The sequence below is a fragment of the Coffea arabica genome, chromosome 3c (assembly GCF_036785885.1).
Source record: "Coffea arabica cultivar ET-39 chromosome 3c, Coffea Arabica ET-39 HiFi, whole genome shotgun sequence".
NCBI lineage: Eukaryota > Viridiplantae > Streptophyta > Magnoliopsida > Gentianales > Rubiaceae > Coffea > Coffea arabica.
The window spans coordinates 16671103-16690675 of record NC_092314.1 but is presented as its reverse complement, the minus strand read 5'-3'; the positions used below and the strand labels follow the sequence as shown (position 1 = coordinate 16690675).

Below are 19573 nucleotides of genomic sequence, written 5' to 3'. Positions count from 1 at the left end.
CCAAAATTGGTTCACAACCTAAAGAGCCTTTATTATTGTAAAGATATATGGTAAACATAATGGTTAAATTGGTGTAATACTACTATTTGATAATACGGGAAGAAAAAAGAATGGTGAGCAGTTATGGTTGTAGATGAGGAACTTGGAATGGAAAATATTTTAGGTAGATTCCGTGTTGGATCATGTGGTAGATATAATTGTGTATGATAATGGGAAAAAAAAAGATTATAAGTATTTAATATCAAGCGTAATCCATGATAAAGTTTTACTCAATCTAAACTTTGAAAATTGATAATTAGAAAATTTGACCTATTTTTTTACGGTTGAGATTAAGTACTTTAATATAAATTACACTATATCAAAATAAAAATATGAAGATTGATACTTAAAGAAATTTTGACCTTTCTTTTCTCTTTGATATAAATTTCAATAGCCACTTCATTGTATTATTTCTCTTAATGTTTTATTTAATAAATTGGCTTCCAAAACTTAAGACTTCACAGATATAATTTATAAATTTGTATATTAATAGGATAAGTCTTTCCTACATAAGAAAAATCACGATTTTTTCCCATTCAATTAATGCTTCTTTTTTTTTTTTCTTTTTTATACATGAGAAGACTCGAACTCGAGATCTCTTACTTGCACTTTCTCTTCCAAATCACCAAAACTCATCCTTTCTCCCTACATAAGAAAAATCATGTAAGTGTTTTAATTGAAGATTATTCACAAATTCTTTTATAGGATAGCATACTAATACATGTGATGCACATGAGATAAAATATGATTACAAAATGAAAAAAATAGATTGGAAAAAATTATTTATGATGCAAGTTCAGGGGTGTACTCAAGCATAATCAAGTATAATACCTTAGTATTCAAGTTTGTTTGATTATTTTTAATGAGATTAAAATTTTCTTCAAATTTAAGTTGTTTATTTGTCGAATCGAATTTGAATGAGATTTTTATCAAATTTAAATATTATTGGAAATAAAACATTGTTTAAATTGATTTGATTAGTTGGCGAACCCAATTTGAATGAACTCTTAACAAGTTAAGTTCGATTTGAATATTAAATAATTTAATTGATCTTTCGATTCTAATGCAAGTCATGCAACAATCTTTTCTAATTTTTTTTTTTGTTTGGAAATTGATTTATAGGATTCATGTGAAGGCATTAATTACAGATGGGTGACCTCACTTATTTAGTACCTGCAGTTGGAGCCCCACATCCCAATCGAATCAAAACGAAAAACCAAATCAAAAGAACAGAATAAAATAAAGAAGGAAAATGCAATATTCTTGCACCCTGTCCATGTGACCCTAGACTTATCTTTCCATTTATCTACTAATATTAGTATTTTATCAAAATAAAATAGGGATAATTGCAGAAACCTCCCCTGAGGTTTTTGACATTTGCGCTGAGCTCCCCTATGGTTTGAACAATTACACTGACCTCCCTTGAGGTTACTAATCTTTCACAAATTTAGTCCAAACGATTAAAATATTATTTTAAGGAGTGAAATTAGAATTTTGTACCAGATTTGCCCATTGTGCTACATGTCCAATGAATGATAAAGTACTATAAATCAATTAACAATTAATAAACGTTAAGGAGTATAATTTATGGGCAAACACGCATTACTCATTTAAAATACCTGCTCTTTACGGGTATTTTACTTTCAAACATTTAATTTGTGATAAATATATCAACATTTATAAGTAAAATTCAAGAAGTGTTACAGTAATATTCTTACAAAAAGAAAATCGATAGGTTATTTATTTAATATAAATTAAATATTTTTTAAAAAAAGAAATGACCCATAAAGTGTTAATTTTTTATGGCTTTCATCCAATACATGAGTAAAGTATTCGTTCGTTATGTGCATTTTATTCATTTAATTTATGTTAAATATATAAATGTTTGTAACTAAAATTAAAAAAATGTTATATTAATATTTTTACAGAAGAGAGATTGGTAGGTTTTGTATTTAACAAAAATTAAATATTTGAAAGCAAATACAAATTTGTATTTGAGCATAAATATTTGTATTAAAATAAATATTTGAAAGTGAAATACCCGTAAAGAACCGGTACTTTAAATAGTTACCGGTTCTTTATGGGCACACACGCATTACTCATTTAAAGTACCGGTTTTTTACGGGTATTTTACTTTCAAACATTTAATTTATGATAAATATATCAATGTTTGTAAGTAAAATTCAAAAATTGTTACAGTAATATTCTTGCAAAAACGAAATCGGTAGGTTATTTATTTAATATAAATTAAATATTTTTTTTTAAAAAAATGGCCCATAAAGCATTAACTCTTTATGGATTTCATCCATTACATGAGTAAAGTATTGGCTCTTTATATGTATTTTATTTTGAATCATTTAATTTATGTTAAATACATAAATATTTGTAACTAAAATTGAAAAGTGTTATATTAATATTTTTACGGAAGAGAAATTGGTAGTTTTTGTATTTAACAAAATTAAATATTTGAAAGTAAATACAAATCTATATTTGAGACTAAATATTTGTATTAAATTAAATGTTTGAAAGTAAAGTACCTATAAAGAACCGGTACTTTAAATAGGTAATGTGTATTTGTTTATAAACTATACTCCTTAAAGTTTATTAATTGTTAATTGATTTGTAGTACTTTGTCATTCATTGGACATGTAGTACAAAAGACAAATTTGGTAAAATATTTTAATTTCACTCCCTAAAACAATATTTTAATCGTTTGGACTGAATTTGTAAAGGAGTAGTAACCTTAGGGGAGGTCAGTATAATTTTTCAAACTACAGGGGAGGTCAGTGTAAATGTCAGAAATCTCAGGGGAGATTTCTGCAATTATCCCAATAAAATATTCCAGAGTTTATGACCTTTTGAAAATTTACAATTAATTTAATTAATCAATGAGGTAATTAATTTCTGGCTTTGAAATATATAATTTTAAGAGGAGACAGGAAAACCTCGACGAGGGGGGTAATTTCAAGCCTCTTTGCCTCCCCAAAAGTCTTAACGTTTATGAGGTAAATTTGAACTAACTTTTTTTCTTTAAATTTCAAATTAATTAAATGGGCAATCTATAAATTTTTTTCTTGAAATCATGAATTAATTGAATTTACATTATTTTCTGATATTAATTAGCTGACAATTCTCGTTGTATGCAGGTAAAAATTTGAAGCTTTTAAGGAATAAGGCCTTCTAGTCATCTAATTCTGAAGACGTTATACTAGCTGCTCGAGATCAAGATCATTGCAGAAGCCAGATTGAATCGAACAGTACAGTTTTTGATTATTTAATTGGTGGGTTTCCTTTAATCCTTATTAAATTTCGTATTTTTTGCCAGTTTTAATTGTGTAAATTGAACCTTTCTTTCTTTCTTATTCTGCGTTTTTTATTTTCACCTGAATCTTGCCTTTTTCCCCACATTTTAATGTGGGTATTCTGGATATCAATTTGGATATCTTGAATGATTGGTCTTTTTATTTTCCCAAGATATTTTACTTTTTGGTTTATAAAGTTTTAGTGATCCAAAATTTTAAATTTTTGAATTTTCAGAAAAAATCAATTTCTTAGAGATTGAGTTCTTGATAGTCTCAATTGGTTTTTTTTCCCTTTTCTTTTGGAATTTTTGGGGATACCCAATATCTTGGAGAAGCTTTTGTGAATTATTGAATATTTGATGGACATTTGTGAAATGAAGTTTTTGGGTGAATTATGATGTAAATTGGATTAATATTATGCAGAGGAGAGGCTTGAAATTGCAATATATTAAACAAAAGGACAAGAAAATGGGGGTAATGTCAAGAAAGGTTGTACCAGCATGTGGTAATCTCTGCTTCTTTTGTCCTTCAATGCGGGCAAGGTCAAGACAGCCTGTTAAACGATACAAGAAGCTCCTTGCTGATATTTTCCCCCGATCACAGGTAAATTTTGTGCAGTTGCCATCTTAGTCTGGCAATTTTATATCTGTCAGCAAATGTACTAATTTTCATAATGCTTAGTTCTGCCAAAGAAGTCTTAGTTGATTTGGTATGTGACGCTGTTCTTGTAAAATGTGAGACTTAACAACCTTAAAACAGGGAAAGAAAAAAATGATGATGCGAAATATAGTCCACTGTGGTGGTACACATTTTTTTTTAATTTTCTGGTGACGATTTGATTTAACTGGTGGTCTGCTTGTATTTGCCTTTAATCTCTGAAGCTCCTTTGGCAGGATGCTGAGCCAAATGACCGAAAGATTGGGAAGCTTTGTGAGTATGCTTCTAAAAATCCTTTGAGGATACCTAAGGCAAGCCTTATTCATTTATTTGCTCTTGTTTACTAAACCTATGCAAAATATACATAGAGTTTTACAAGCATCAATATTGTTTATACCATTGACATTATATCTGTTTGACATAATATACAAAATCTATATTTGTAGACCTTCATTGTTGCATTTATTTGGTTCTGTGGAACTTTCACCCCCTACAGATTGATCAAAATAGTTTGATCAGATTTGTTCATTCTGATGGTGGGATTTCTATTGGTCCATCTTGCTCAACCATAACTTTCTTGGTATCAGTTCTCATTTCAAACATAATGTGCCTGTTCATAGAACTTAACAGAGTTGCTTCACTTTGTTTTCAGTGTATTAATTTGTGATGTACTCCACTGCATTTGTCTTTTATCTAAAAACTATAGTTGCTTTCTGGAATTATATAATACCTCTTCTCAAACATGGCTGCTTCTTCTTGTTAAAATATTCCTCATGATGGTGAACTTGCATCATTCCACCAGTGCTACAACTTCTATGTCAGATGGTCTATTAGTAGCTACAACTTCTATGTCACTCTACATTAGCTTTTATTTTGTCTGATTCAGATAACAGAGTACTTGGAACAGAAGTTTTACAAGGATTTGCGAAATGAGCACTTTGGCTCTGTAAAAGTTGTTTTACGAATTTATCGGAAGCTGCTATCCTCATGTAAGGAACAGATGTAAGTTTTCATTTGAGCAATACTTTGGCAGTATTGAGCAAGAACTAAAATTTTATTCTCCAAACTGTTCCTATGTAATTTTTTGCCAAAATCTCTATGTCTCTCTGTGTCTCTCTCTAATGAATAAGAATGTTTGCCAGTGGATCTACAACTCCCATTTGGAACTTGTTTTTAGTTCTCATTAATTGATTTTTGGTCAGGTTGCTGTAACCTTGCTTCATTTTTATTTTAAATTTTCTTTCTTTCTTGTTAAAGATCGATATGCAGAGTTTAAGCGTCAAGTGTTACACGAAGGCCAGCAAATACAACAATGCAATGAGAAAGCATCTTGTCTTGTACTGGGTATCCTGCAAGAGCTTTAAAGCAGTGTTGACGTTTTTAAAATCTTTTCAATCCAAAAGAAGGAAAATTTTCTTTGAGAGCATAGTACACACTACCTTGTCATATACAGGATTGCACTCTTCGTGCTTTATCTATATTTGAAAGAGCTATAAAGTATAATATCCCATCATAAAAGATATATTACTTGATATGACTTTCAGGGAATTCAAATGTTAAAGAAAAGATACATAGAAATTAAGATACATGTGGAGCGCTAAATCTCCACTCATCCCCACCAACAAGCAAGAGAAGAAATGGAGGCTGGTGTTTGGATTGTGGATAAATTTTTTTTTGAAAGGCAGGGAGGGTTTGGGGAATGAAGGTTGGAGTAAGACACGGTGGCAAACAAAAATAGTTTCTATAAGCTGTGTGTGATTTTGACAACGATTCTTGCTGAAGAAGGTTTTTGGCTAACAAAAAGTGTACGGGAAAATGGGGCTGTTTTTTTTTAGTATAGGGTAGTCTGTTGATCTGTGTGTGATTTTTGACAACGATTCTTGCTGAAGAAGGTTTTTGGCTAACAAAAAGTGTACGGGAAAATGGGGCTGTTTTTTCTTAGCATAGGGTAGTCTGTTGATCGTGGCAAGGGAAGGACTTGCATTTAGTATTCTGATGTCTACTAGTCCATCCGTTAGTTGCTTTCGAAGTTGTACTGGGTATGGTCTGCGGATGCCAAGATTAATTTAATCCTTTCCTTTTCTTCTGCAGTTTACTTTTTTAAAAGTTACATATAAATCAAACCTTGGTGCTTGGGATGACTCAAACTTTAAGTTGTCGACCTATGTAGGGTGCAATCATGCACGTAACATAGCTTTCCACAACAAAGAAGCAAAAGTAGCCTTGTGGGTGTAACCGGAAGTTGTTGAGAAAGCTCAAATCTTTGTGGCACAACCATTTACCTATCTTGTTAAGTTCTTGCTTTTAATTAGCCAAGTGCAGAATGATCCATATAACTATCTATTTAGATTTTGTAACTGTTTTGCTTTGCTAGTATGTCAATATTTCTTCCTATTTTAATAAGATCCTCAAGCTTGTTGCTATTTACTCAGATCATGGTTCTTCAAAGGCATGAAAATTTCTAAGGTATCATCATTTGGCGAAATGATATGCTTAAGTTACTGTCGCGTTATCTCCAGAAGTTGCTGCCTTATTAAGATAGTTTTGTCATTTAACTTAAAAGCTGCATGTCATCTTGTCCATAATTAAAAAAGAATTACACTTTCTTCAGCTCCTTCCACAAAGTTTTAATCTTAATCAGGATTGGGATCTTTTTCAGGCCACTTTTTGCTAGTAGTTTGCTTGGGATGGTTCGCACCCTTTTAGATCTACCACAGTATGATGAATTGCAGATTCTAGGTTGCAATACACTAGTTGACTTTATCAATGGCCAGGTAAGTTGAACATCAAGTTGATCAATTAGGCCCTGTTTGATGACCCAGTTCAGCATTTAAACTTAATGGATTCAGATTTTAACATATTCAAACCGTTTGGTAACCAAAATTGAACATTTGAATTAATTAAGTGGCACTGAATTTCCTAGGCAAAACGTGCTCCCAAAATTAAGTGATAAGTTATTCATTTATCACTGAATGTGATATGCATTCAAATGTAGTAGATTTAATACTTAACAATTTAATAACTTAATGGATTCAGACTTCAGATTTCAGATTTCAGATTTCAGACTTCAGTTTTCATACTTCAGTTTTTTATCAAATGCACCCTTAGATAAGTAAATGATTAACGCATAGGCAATGAACCTGAAGTAGGCTATAAGTTAATTGCTTTAAGAAATCGAATCATGAACAAATTCAAAACCAGAGTGTAATTTACAGAGAAGTTTTGTTGTCAATGGTTTTCACAATGCACTCTTTGGTTGTATATTCTATAGAAAGATTAGGTAACCAACGTATAGTACTGTCTATAGGGGACCTAAATAACCTCATATTCATGTTATACATTCAGTTGTCATTTCAAATTAAGAAGATTTGACCTCTTTTCTGATTGATGCAGTTGGATGGCACATATATGTTCAACTTGGAGGGCCTCATACCGAAATTGTGTCAATTAGCTCGAGAAGTTGGAGATGATGACAGAGCACTGTGCTTGAGGTCTGCAGGGATGCAAGTTTTGGCTGTCTTGGTAGACTTGCTTTTTCCCTTTACTACCTTGAATTTTTTGTACATGTACAAACATGCCTGCCTGAGTATGAGGTGGATGTGGTTTTCTTGTTTTTCCCTTGTTGGGGAGATTCGTGGTGGGTGTGGTGCTGATAGAAAAGAAGCATCCTTCATCGTACTTATTTTTATATTTTCCTTGAATCTGCTAAACTGGAGCAAAATTAAATCTAATATCAATAGTACACTAGAGGGGTTTCTCATATTGGTGTCATATCCTAACTTCTGAAAGGAAGATATCGGTATTTCTAATTTCTGTATGTTAACTATCAGCTTATGCTGTAGCTTGTCTTTGGGGGAGGGGGGGGGGTTGACTGTAATTAATAATTCTATCAGATAACCTGTTATTTTAGATGTTGAACATTTCCTACAAATGAGGCCTTATTTAATTGCAATTTCATGAGAATTAACGTCAGTGACAAACTCCATTTTCTATATGCCTGCATGGTTGCCGAGTGTTTAAAGGAAATATTACAGGGGCTGTGGAAAACGCCATGAGGCACACTGGGGAAGGAAGTAGGGATCATTAGCGCACCATTAAATACCTGAGGTGCGTCTAGGTATTCATCCCTAGTGCCCCCCAAACAATATGTAGAAAATCAATCTGAGTTTAAGGAGAAATTTGGAGGATTAAGTGGGGAAGTCACTGGAAAGAGAAACAGAAAAGGGAGTAGAATAAAATACGTTCATCTTTTTTTGTGGTGCAACTAAGTGATCAATTAATGAGTCTAATTTGTGGCTGCTGTTCCCTCGCTCATATCTGTTGCATCCAGGAGGAGAAGAGGTGAGGAAAGGAGTGAAAAACAGGAATTTGGGAGGGTTGGAGTGTACTACTGAATTGTACAGAAATTGGAGGTTTGAATTTTGGGTTTTGTAAGTGGATTAAATGAATTTGGTATCCAGCATGAGAAGAAGAGATAATTATGATGAAGTTTCACATCAAAGATAGAGTTATGCTTATGCTCAACTTTAATATCTAGAAATCTTCTCAAGATGTAATGCTAAAATGTTTTCTCTGCAACTCTTTATGGTAGGCCATTTTTCTTAGTTGGCACCATTGCAGTCAATTTCTTTCTTGCACGTTATAATTATCTTTCTTTCTACGTTTTCATTGTCTAGGTGCACTTTATGGGGAAGAACTCCCATATCTCGATGGACTTTGACCATGTAAGAGACTCTTCTCAGTCCTACACTCTACCTCGTAATTTGATGGAGTTTTCTCTTCTACTGGATTTTAGGCAATCCATGACATGTTCTTGCAAGTGTTGGTTTTTTCTAACTTAATGTTGAACTATTTTATCTGATATAGATTATAACAGTGACTTTGGAGAACTACATGGAACTTCCAACCCATTTAGAAAATTGTGAAGTAGAGAAGAAAAATTCCAACCTCTCAGAACAATGGGTCCAAGGATTGCTCAAAGTGGATAAACATGACTCTTCTTTTCCTGACATCAGCCAGAAAGTTTCTTCTTTACCAGATATCACAAGTTCCAAAATGGAAATGGCCACACTGTAAGATGATAGAACATCTAGAATGTGTAGCTTTTATGCACTTGCGGTTCATTCTTATCTACGTTTAATATTTTTTAAACAGGGAGGCAACCAAGAACCCCTCTTACTGGTCCAGAGTTTGTCTATGGAATATAGCCCAATCTGCAAGGGAAGTAACAACTGTACGACGTGTACTTGAACCTCTTTTCCATCGTTTTGACTCTGAAAATTATTGGTCACCAGACAAAGGACTTGCAGGTTCAGTGTTGGCCTATTTGCAGTCATTATTGGAGGAGTCAGGTAGAATATGCTACCTTTCTTTACTCTTTATGCATCCTACTGGACATTGTCATTTCTTGGTTTCTTTTGTAATAGTTTCTCATTTTTATTTACTCTCAACTGTCTCTGAACCAGGTGAAAGCTCCCATCTATTATTATCTATCGTGGTTAAGCACTTGGATCATAAGAATGTTGCCAAACGGCGTGATATGCAGATAAACATCATTGATGTTACAACACAACTTGCAAGAAATGCAAAGCAGCAGGCATCAGTTGCAATTGTTGGTGCAATAAGTGAGCTGGTTAAACATCTGCGCAAATGCCTACTATATTCGTCTGAAGCTTCAAGTCCTCAAGATGCTTCTGATAAATTGAATAACGAGCTTCAGGTTGCTTTGGAAAAGTGCATTTCACAGCTTGCAGACAAGGTTTGTCTTGACTAAGATTTAATGCAGTTCTTTTGGTTCACAAATTGTCTTTCCTGCATAGATCATAGTAGGGTTGACTAGACATTTATTTGTTCTACTGCAACTCGATCTGCGTACTTCTAGCTTCTCTTTTTACAGTTGTTATTCATCCATTGACCCTGCATGCTGGTACATGTACTTTTAACCTGACATTTCTTTTTTCCTCCTTTTGGGCCAAGGAATCCTTTGATAGCCAAGGAATCCTTTGATATATTGTATTTGGAGTCAGCAAGATAATAGTGAAGAATTGGAAATGCCTCTCTTCTTGTTGTGAGGCATACTTCCATGGGTGCTTCTTCAGCTAGCTGACCCTGTGACTTGTAATATTTGGGCCCGAGCTTCAGTTATGTGTTTTAGTCCCATAATGCAAAATATAGACCGCTTCAGTTATCACATGGAGCAGAGGCAATCACGTGTCCAAAGAACATTAAGACATCACAAATTGCTTTACCGAAAAGTCTGGTTACCATGCCTTCCGTGCTTCTGTTTTCTGCTTCCTTCCTTACATTCTTTTTAAAGACACTCTTAGCCTAGCATTTATTAGGTTTCTTTCAGCCCTTGGAAGCAGTTAATGGACTTCTATTGATCTACTCATGTTGAAGTAACTTATCAAATTCGTGGAATGCTTTTATTAGAAAGCTATCCTCATTGTCCATGCAGTTAATTCGTATTATAATTTGGACAAACATGAAATTGTGGACCCATCCTTGATAACAGGTTGCAGATGTTGGACCCATCCTCGATATGATGGGTGTGGTGCTGGAGAGCATTCCAACTGGTTTTGTTGCTGCAAGAGCAACAATCAATGCTGTACATCGAACTGCACAAATTGTCTCTACAGTTCCTAATGTAACATATTATAAGAAGGTACAACCATTAAGATTAAGATGCTATGTTTCTTGTTCAATTTCTATATGATGATAACATCTGCTTCCAATTCCTTGTTTAGGCATTTCCTGATACTCTCTTTCATCCCTTGCTATTGGCAATGGCACATTCAGAGCATGAAACACGAGCTGGGGCACACCATATCTTCTCAACGGTGCTTATGCCATCTCTTAGCAATATGTGGTCAATATTGGACAGGAATCTCTCTCGTACTCTTTCAGAACAGTCTCCTAAGATGTCACGGAAGGTGAAATTCAGAAGCTTTTCCCTTTTGGATGAAAATGATGCCAAATCTGAATTTTCAGATGGAGAAATGAGAGAGGAAGAAGATTCCTATGAAGATCAATCTGTCAGAAGTATGTCACAAGGCCAATTACACAGCTTCAAGGGTGTTGTTCCAGCAGGGAAAGAAGTATGAATCATCTTATTGCCTCTAATTGTCATGCCATTCACCATTTTATGTTTTGCAAAACTTTAAGATATGAGTGAGCACATACATAAATTTTGTTGAAGACTTTTTTGATTTCACAAACCTTACTGCTTATCCTAATGTCTCTTTGACTTGTTAATATCTAGGGGCCTACTTCCCTTCGGCTGCGTAGTCACCAAGTGAATCTTCTTCTTTCATCCATCTGGGTTCAGGCAACATCGGCAGAAAATATTCCTGCAAATTTCGAGGCAATGGCTCATACATATGCTATTTGTCTGCTCTTCAGTCGATCAAAGGTGAACATATGCTATTTTTTTAAGCCATTACAATTTCACATGGCGACTTGTAACATTTACACTTGGAAGCTGTAACCTGTCTTTTTAGTTAAGCTGCAGAATTAACATGAAAAAAGATGATACATAAATATATTGGTCAGTCAATTTTTTATTGACAAATTGACAAATTGGACTTATGTATCACCTGTGTCAACAATGCCAGACAAACTTAGTGCATTTGGATTGATTGTTTTTTCCAGAACTAGTTTTTCCCCACTAAGAAAATCTACAGTAACCTCACTAAAAACACACCAACACCACATAATCATCTCTTCCTTCCCTCCTGCACCACCACCACTGCCCACCACCCTCCAACTCCCCCCACCACCACTCCCAATCAACACTGTCCCCTTCACTCCTCCCTTCCACCACCCCCCCTGACTGCATTCCTCCTCTCTCTCCCTCTCCCCTCTTTTTCTTCCCCCTCCACCACCTCTGACCACATCTTGATTGCGAGCAAATATGGTCCAGGGTGGAGGGGAGAGGGAGAGGAGGAAGGGGGAGGAGGAGTCTTAGAGGGGATGAAGGTGGGAAGCTGTGGTGTGGGGAGAAAAGAGAAGTGAGAGAGGGAGAGGAGGAAGGAGCAGCGGTGGTGGTGGGATGAAGGGGACAGAGGTTTTGTTGGGGGGGGGGATGAGGAGGGGAGGGTAGGGCAGGGCTGGTGGTGGGAGGGGGCAACAATGGTGGATGCAGGAGATGTGGAGGTGGAGGAGGGGAGGTTGTCGAGCAGCTCAAAAAGGCAATTCAAAAAACACCCAGAATAAAATGCACATTCTAATAGTTTTTTAAAAACTACTTCTACAATAAAGTCTAGTAAAAAACCCCCATAAGCTTCCCATTCCAAATGGACCCTTAATGTAACCGTCTGAAAGTTGGTCTATTGGAGAACTTCAAATACATGGTTTCACCTTTGTGTTAACGGGTATGTACTATGTCTGGATTTAGTCCTGCAAATTTGCCTTGACTTGTTGATTGGGGAAAATTGGTTGAACATGACAAGTCTTTGCATTACATTACAACTGCATATGTAGTGCATTAACCAAGCTAACTATCCTATTAACTGATACAAGGGCGGGAGAATAACTGTGTCTTTTATCACGTACAACATGTTACCTTCTCTTGCCTTGGCTTCAAAAGTAGTGTCATTCCTGCCCTGCTCTACATTTTTGCATCTACTTTTCTGGATATTTTTTTCATACTTTGGAAGAAATAAAAGATAAATCTATCTAATATTTGATAACTGAAGCCTAGTATCATCTGTAATTACAATTTGCATATTTTGCTTACAGAATTTTTAAAAGTTCTCATGAAGTACATCATATTACCAGATCCACCTAATTTTTTGCCATTTTTTCAATTCAAAGATAGTCCCAGTCTCCTATTTTTCTGATTGTTTTGTCTACACAGTTGTTATCTCTGGTTTTAATTATCATTTTGTACAAATACAGAATTCCAGTCACATGGCCCTGGTCCGATGTTTCCAGCTGGGTTTTTCTCTGAGGAGTATCTCTCTTAATAGTGATGGTTGGTTGATTTGATTTCCTTCTTATTCTTTCATGAATATTCAATAGGCAAATCATGCAGTATTTTCATTTATCTTGTGAGAGTGGTCCTCTTCATGCATGTGTTCGTTGATGGCATTTCCTCGTGATGTATATAACTTTTCTTGGTTTTTGGGTTCTGCTTGATGTCAATGATCATTCGTAATGCTCCAAATCTCTGAATGAGGTATATGTCTTATTCTCATAATTATAGCACTGGTCAGTGAAAACGGACTAGATATAGTGATATAATCCTATGAGACTGGAGCCCTCCTGAAACATGAAGAGAGAAGAATATCACAGCTTATGACACACAGTAGATGTCAAAATTTCATATGGTTAATGATCATGATAGAACTAAAGACGTATTTGGCAAATCCAAGCCAGTGGTTGGCAGATATGTAGGTTGTGCTGCAGCTCATTGTCTGGTTGCACTAGAGTCCTCAGAATTAAACCTTCTCTCTGGCACAGAATCAATGATGCACACCCATAATAGCAGATATACGACTTAATGTTTTTGCATCCTACATAATGGAAGGAACATTTAGCCTGAAAATGTTAAGTGGAATTGAATAGTAGCTGGATCTTTGATAAATTTCACATAAGGTTACATGCACATGTTGGATTTCAATGTTCTTGATATCACCAGCTTGCACTAGGTGAGGAGTTAAACTCTAGTATCAGTCAGGAAAGATTGGACTGACCAAGATAAGGAATTATAACGAGTTATTGCTGCTCCTTGTAAATGTCTCTTGAGTCCATTTATTATTGATCAGATGGTGGTCTCTCTCATTCTAATTCCTTGCCTGCATGTTGAAGGTGGTCTTCAACCGTCTCAGAGGAGGTCTCTCTTTACTCTGGCTTCATACATGCTTATATTTTTGGCCAGGGCAGGCAATCTTCCTGAGATAATTCCTGTTATTAAGTCATCATTGACTGATGAAACAGTAAGTAGTAAAAAACTTACAGAGGAATAATTTACTTTTGTCCGAGTAGATTGATCATTTACTCTGATATGGACTCAAATATAAAGTCGGAAAATCTTTTCTGCTTATATATATTCTTTTTAAATTAATGATGGGACTTATAAAAATATCTTGCTGACAGGTTGATCCATACCTTAAATTAGTTGAAGATATGAGATTACAGGCTTTGTCCACAACAGTCATTAATGAAACTAAAGGATACGGATCACAGGATGATGAAGTTGCTGCTCTGAAGTCTCTTTCAAAAATTGAGTCGAATGACCAGCATTTAAAAGAACTTGTTATATCTCACTTCATGACCAAGTATGGAAGATTGTCAGAGGTAATTTACATAATTTTACTTCCTCACATTGTGTACTTTCTGTTTGTTTACCATTTTATGTAGGATGCCCAAGTATTAATGTATATCCACGAATATGCTGCTTGCGTGTAGTTTAGCAGTCAAAGTTATCATTATCCTGCTGCTATTTACTCCAATTGGCTTAGGTATCATTTATTTGATATTGGGTTTGAATTTTCTTTTCTGGAGACATCTATACAGGAATTGAGGTGTAGTAGGCCCCATGCAGCTTACTAAATAAGTCATTGATAACAATCCATTGAGTGCAAGGTCTTAAAGTGGAAGACACAACATTTTTCTAGTGTCATGATATGGTGATACCTTATTTATGGATTTGCAGACTTTAACATGTTTGATGCAGAAGTAATGGACACGATTAGGTTATCAGATTAGGACTAAAAATGTGGAACTACAGTCTAGATTAAACTTTTCCAATGTGGTTGCAGGAGCTTGTTTCAAATGACTCTAGTTACTAATCATTTTACAGCATATTATTGTTGTTCTTAAAAAAAAAAGAAAAAGAAAAAGTAGAAAGAAAAAATTTCAGCGGCAGCCAATCTACCTAAAATATCTTTTCAGTACTCTATTAGTGCTCTTTAGTTTTCCATCTTCCCTTTTAAGTTCTTTATGAGGGAAAAAGAAGAAGATAGAGCAGATAGAAACAACTAGAAGCAGACAAGCTAACTGCTACAGTTATTTAATCCTTAGTGTTCATACCTAGATTTACCAATAATGCATTATGTCCAGAAGAGAATGGAATGGGGTGTGTCAATTAAATAAAGTCAATCTCCAAACTGACAATAAATTTGTGGAGAGAATTTATTTTCTAGATGTGCATAAAGTTTAACTGATAGTTGTGCAATTTTTTCTGGAGGAAGCTTCTGCTTTTGCTTCTGACTTAATTTTAGTTGGGTAGACATGGATAACAGGAAACTTTACCTCGCTATAGAAATCTTTGGATATATATTCTCATTGTTCACCATGGGCTGAACCTTACTAGGCTAGATAGCTCAGCCCTAAGCTAAATTTGTCTCGATATTAACATAATAATGACTTGAACTCAAATGAGTAATCTAAATTACTACTACTCATCACATTCCTGCTCTCAAAACGCAATTAGTTATTTCCGGACGTTTTTTCATTAAGCACATGAGTGGGCTTCTTTAAGAAATTTCACTCTATGTTGGCCAGTCTGTGGTACTACTAATTTGTTGTGTGATTCATGAGTTGTATAATCATTACAAACTAAAGTAGAAAACTATCATTGGTTCAAGTTGTCACCCTCTCATGTGTCTGACCATCAAAGAGAATCTAGGTAAATTTGAAGTGTATCTAAACTTAATTCTAAAACATATTGCTCTCAAATTCACGCCTTTTTTGCCCTTTTGGCAAAGTTTCTTAAGATAACATCAAAGTTTTCGTCTTATTTATTCATTGGTTGACCCCTTGCTTCTTCATGCTGAAGTCAATTAAAACTTGATTTACCTGCAACTTTCCAATCAATGCACCTTTTAAAATGATGGAGTATTGAAGGTTAAATCATGCTGCTATACATTTCTGTTCCACATAATTATCTCAAGTTATATTATACTTTCAAGTAAAAGGGTTATGCGAGGTCAAAGGAAAACAAATTGTGATGAATACAGTAATTGCTTAAGCTTTTAGATAAGTTTGTATTCCTGTGGAATTATTTCTTGACCTTTCTACTTCCGCAAACTAGCAAATATACTACTTTGAGAACCTTTAGGCATAAAAGTAGCAAGTTTAGGTTGAAAGTCTTTATATTACTGGTCCCTTTTTTTTTTTCTTTTTTTTGGGTATTAAGGAAAATAATTTTGATCGTTCTGCTTCAAACTTCTCATCTGTCTACTTCTAGGCTGAGTTGTCAAACATAAAAAGCCAACTTCAAGAAGGATTTTCACCAGATGATGCGTACCCGTTGGGAGCTCCATTGTTCATGGAGACACCATGCCCTTCTTCTCCACTTGCAGAAATGGATTTTCAGACATTTAATGAGGTTAGTTCAAAAATAATTAGGCATTGGTTAGCCTGGTGTTTTACTCAGTTTAAGTGAACTTTTTTGCTCTCAGATCATGGCACCAGCTGGGTTAGCCGATGAAGAATCTTTTCCTGATGCAAGTGGAAGTCTATCTGGGCGTAAGACATCTCTGTCTGTCAATTCGCTTGACATTCTTAGCGTCAACCAGCTCTTGGAATCTGTAAGTAATTGCTTTTTACTTCATAATCACTTCTTCTTAGTTTCACACATAACTTTGTCGTTTGAAGGTATTGTTAGTATTTCTGTAGTTGATGGCAAAATTTTGTAATATTTCCATTAAATAAGATAACGGTCGATGTTCTTCAAATTCATAACCTAGTTGGGTAAATTCAGAAAGTTAAAAAGCAGATTGAAAACTAAAATGGTTCAAGAAAGAATGTGGAAACATATTATGTCTACTACACCTTGTTTAGATCTTGAGCAAGTTACACATCATGGTTCTTCCGACACCCCTCACTCTGTTTCCCTAAAACAGATGCTTCTACTAAACCAAGACTGTTATTAGCAAGGCAGAATCATCAGTATTAGAATATGCATGAGCATAAGAACTTTTTCTTGTGGACCAACTTTGGCATCACACAAACGAAAATCATAACATCCAAATTCTCAAGAAGAGTTGCATTGGCATCAATTACTTTTACAGTAGTATCATTGAAACTGGTATTCTCTACTTTGCTCAGAAGCACAATGGTACCAAGTGGTTCTGAGTCTAAATTTAAAGTTGAAGATAATGTCTTTTTTCCTAGGAAATGTTTACATCAATCTGGGCTCTTGGTGTTACTAAGTTTTTCTTTGCTTGCATTTGTTAATTTCTGAATGATAATGCCCACTTCTGGGTAAAATCAGTTAGGAACCTGAGGAAGCATTACAGAGAGATCCATAGGAAAGAACTGAATTTTTCCTTCTTGTTGGTAATTGATCCTTTCTTTTGTCTGTTATTCATAATGCTTGATGGTATGATAAAAAATTCAAGTTCACTTAATACTTGGATCATACTATCTAAATTATAACATTTTTGCGGTCCAAACATGACTTGATAAGATCTAAAGCAAATAGTTCCTAGCAGATTACCACAATAGCGGTCAAATGAAGGATCAAATTATTTCCTAATGGAAGAAGTTCACTACGGGAGATATTGGTTCATCTATTCTACAGCTTTCCACTCTCTTTGGTGCCCAAACTGATGTTTTCCACGAACTCTTGAACTACTAAAGAGTTCTGCAACATTTGCAATTCAGCTTTCTTGAACTACCTTCAGATATATGTTTCTAGTCATGCTACTGTCATATTCCAATAGATCATTTGTGGCCTATTGCACCATCAATGAAGTCTCTGTCAACAGTTGAATCAGTTCTTATGGAGGAGAAAAGAAGATTAATTTGCCTTCATAAACCAATTCATTGTTTATGTACTACCATGCTATGACACAAGCTTGCATACTACTGCACAATGATTATTTTGTACCATGAGCAGGTCTTGGAAACAGCTCGCCATGTTGCAAGCCTGCCAGTTTCTTCTACTCCAATACCTTATGATCAAGTAAAGAGTCAATGCGAGGCCCTTGTAAATGGTAAACAACAAAAGATGCTGGCCCTTCAGAGTTTCAAGGTGCAACAAGAAGCAAAGGCTATACTTAGTGCATGTGAAAACGAAAATAAGGGGCCTGTTTTATCAAACAAGGTGAAACTCCCTTCCTCTCTCTCTCTGTGCACATGTTTTGCCTTTGTACATCAATTATGCATTTACTGTCATGGGTTTTTTTGCCTTTGATCAGGGTGGGTGGGGTGAGGATTTGTACATTTCTTAGATAACCTAAACCCAAGACTTAACCTACTACATTCCTCCTGTTCCTATGAAGGCAACTGATTACTCATAAATTATCCAGCTGAACGGTTGCCAATTTGAAGGTTTATTAAATCTCACATACAGGATATTGACCAATATCTCGACGGCTCTAGTTTGTGAGTCAAGATTTCTGTTGCTGATTGTTGAGGCTTCTGATCACTTCATGTAGGTATTGGATCTATCAGGAGACATAAAATCCACAAACAGTCAACTAATTCAAAGTCGGATTCAGCTTCCATGTGCACAGGAGTGTGTACAAGAACAGTCCTTTAGACTTCCACCTTCAAGCCCATATGACAAATTTTTGAAAGCAGCTGGATGCTAGAGTTCATACAATCTCTTGTAAATTTACCTGTTACAACATGCAAAATTGTTGCAGGGTATTATATATATTGATTTCATTCTTTATACGAATTTTAGGTGGCGTATTGATTTTCTTTTGTAAGAAATATAGGTTTCTCCATTGTGGCAATTATGTTAAAAATGAGAGAATTAAATTACCTGTGAGGGAATGTAAGCGCGGAAGCAATTGTTTGTTCTAAGTTTGAGTGTCAAACTATAGCATGTGTACATCCGGAACATTATTCTAATTTATGTAATGTAGCCTATGGAGGTATTTAATGAATATGATTATTTGATTTTCTATTCAACAAAATACTTTTGTTCAATTTTTCCTTTTCTCTTTAGGGTTTTTCTGAGAGTTTAATGACGTTTTATTTCCTTTTGTTTTTAGCATTACAGCAACTTGTCGAATTGAGTTTGAACGAATTTTTTGTTGAATTTGAATGTTATCAAACATAAAATATCGTGCAAATTTAGTTTGATTAATTGGTGAATCAAACTCCAACGAGCTTTTACCAAGTTGAACTCGATTCGAGTATTCGTGAGTTTGATTCTCTTTTCAAATTTTCTTTTCTTATTTTGTTTCCTTTAGATTATGCATAATATGGTTTGAATACATCCTATCATTTTGATGATGAAGTGTTAGCTGTTGAGGATGGGAAATCTCTTCTATAACCCTTTTCATGTATCACAGATTGAAGTTGATGCCTTGAAAAAAAAACATTTAAATTGAAATAACACTTGATTCAATCTATTTCACGGCATTCATTCTCCAAAACTTTTCTAAAATGACTCTAAATGTTCTAAAATAGTCTTTATAATATTCCCCAAGGGAATACAATGCAAAAAAAAAAAAAAAAAATTATGGTTCAAATTTGAAATATGAAAATTCTAACAGCTTGGCAAAAAAAATTGAAGAAAGACTAGATATCAGTGAAATGAGTTCTCTTTTTAGGTAAGACGAAGCCACAAATTTTGGCAAAATGTAAAATTACGAAGTGCATGGACTGTC

At 34.7% G+C, this 19573-nt stretch overlaps 1 protein-coding gene across 3 annotated transcripts; it reads left to right on the top strand.

The window, feature by feature from the left end:
• Positions 1-2921: 2921 nt before the first annotated feature.
• On the top strand, positions 2922-18874 carry LOC113734805 (protein SEMI-ROLLED LEAF 2). Of its 3 annotated transcripts, none has more exons than XM_027261518.2 (21): positions 2922-3044; positions 3186-3320; positions 3765-3944; positions 4235-4309; positions 4885-4987; positions 6658-6772; positions 7392-7520; positions 8675-8722; positions 8865-9070; positions 9153-9349; positions 9464-9756; positions 10513-10662; positions 10745-11095; positions 11260-11409; positions 12897-12972; positions 13809-13936; positions 14097-14297; positions 16192-16332; positions 16406-16534; positions 17848-18054; positions 18389-18874. In XM_027261518.2, coding segments are annotated over exons 5-21 (2679 nt in total). In that variant the 5' UTR covers positions 2922-3044; positions 3186-3320; positions 3765-3944; positions 4235-4309; positions 4885-4985; the 3' UTR covers positions 18545-18874. The 3 variants fall into 3 exon arrangements, with proteins under 3 accessions (XP_027117319.2, XP_027117318.2, XP_071938511.1); XM_027261517.2 differs by having other exon boundaries at positions 4885-5000; XM_072082410.1 differs by lacking the exons at positions 2922-3044; positions 3186-3320; positions 3765-3944; positions 4885-4987.
• The last annotated feature ends 699 nt before the right edge of the window (positions 18875-19573 follow it).

Coding starts and splice junctions, on each gene's coding strand:
- LOC113734805 (XM_027261517.2), top strand. CDS start 3,810: ATGGGGGTAATGTCAAGAAAGGTTGTACCAGCATGTGGTAATCTCTGC. Junction 14,298..16,191: donor AGTATGGAAGATTGTCAGAG/GTAATTTACATA, acceptor GTCTACTTCTAG/GCTGAGTTGTCAAACATAAA. Junction 16,535..17,847: donor TCAACCAGCTCTTGGAATCT/GTAAGTAATTGC, acceptor TACCATGAGCAG/GTCTTGGAAACAGCTCGCCA.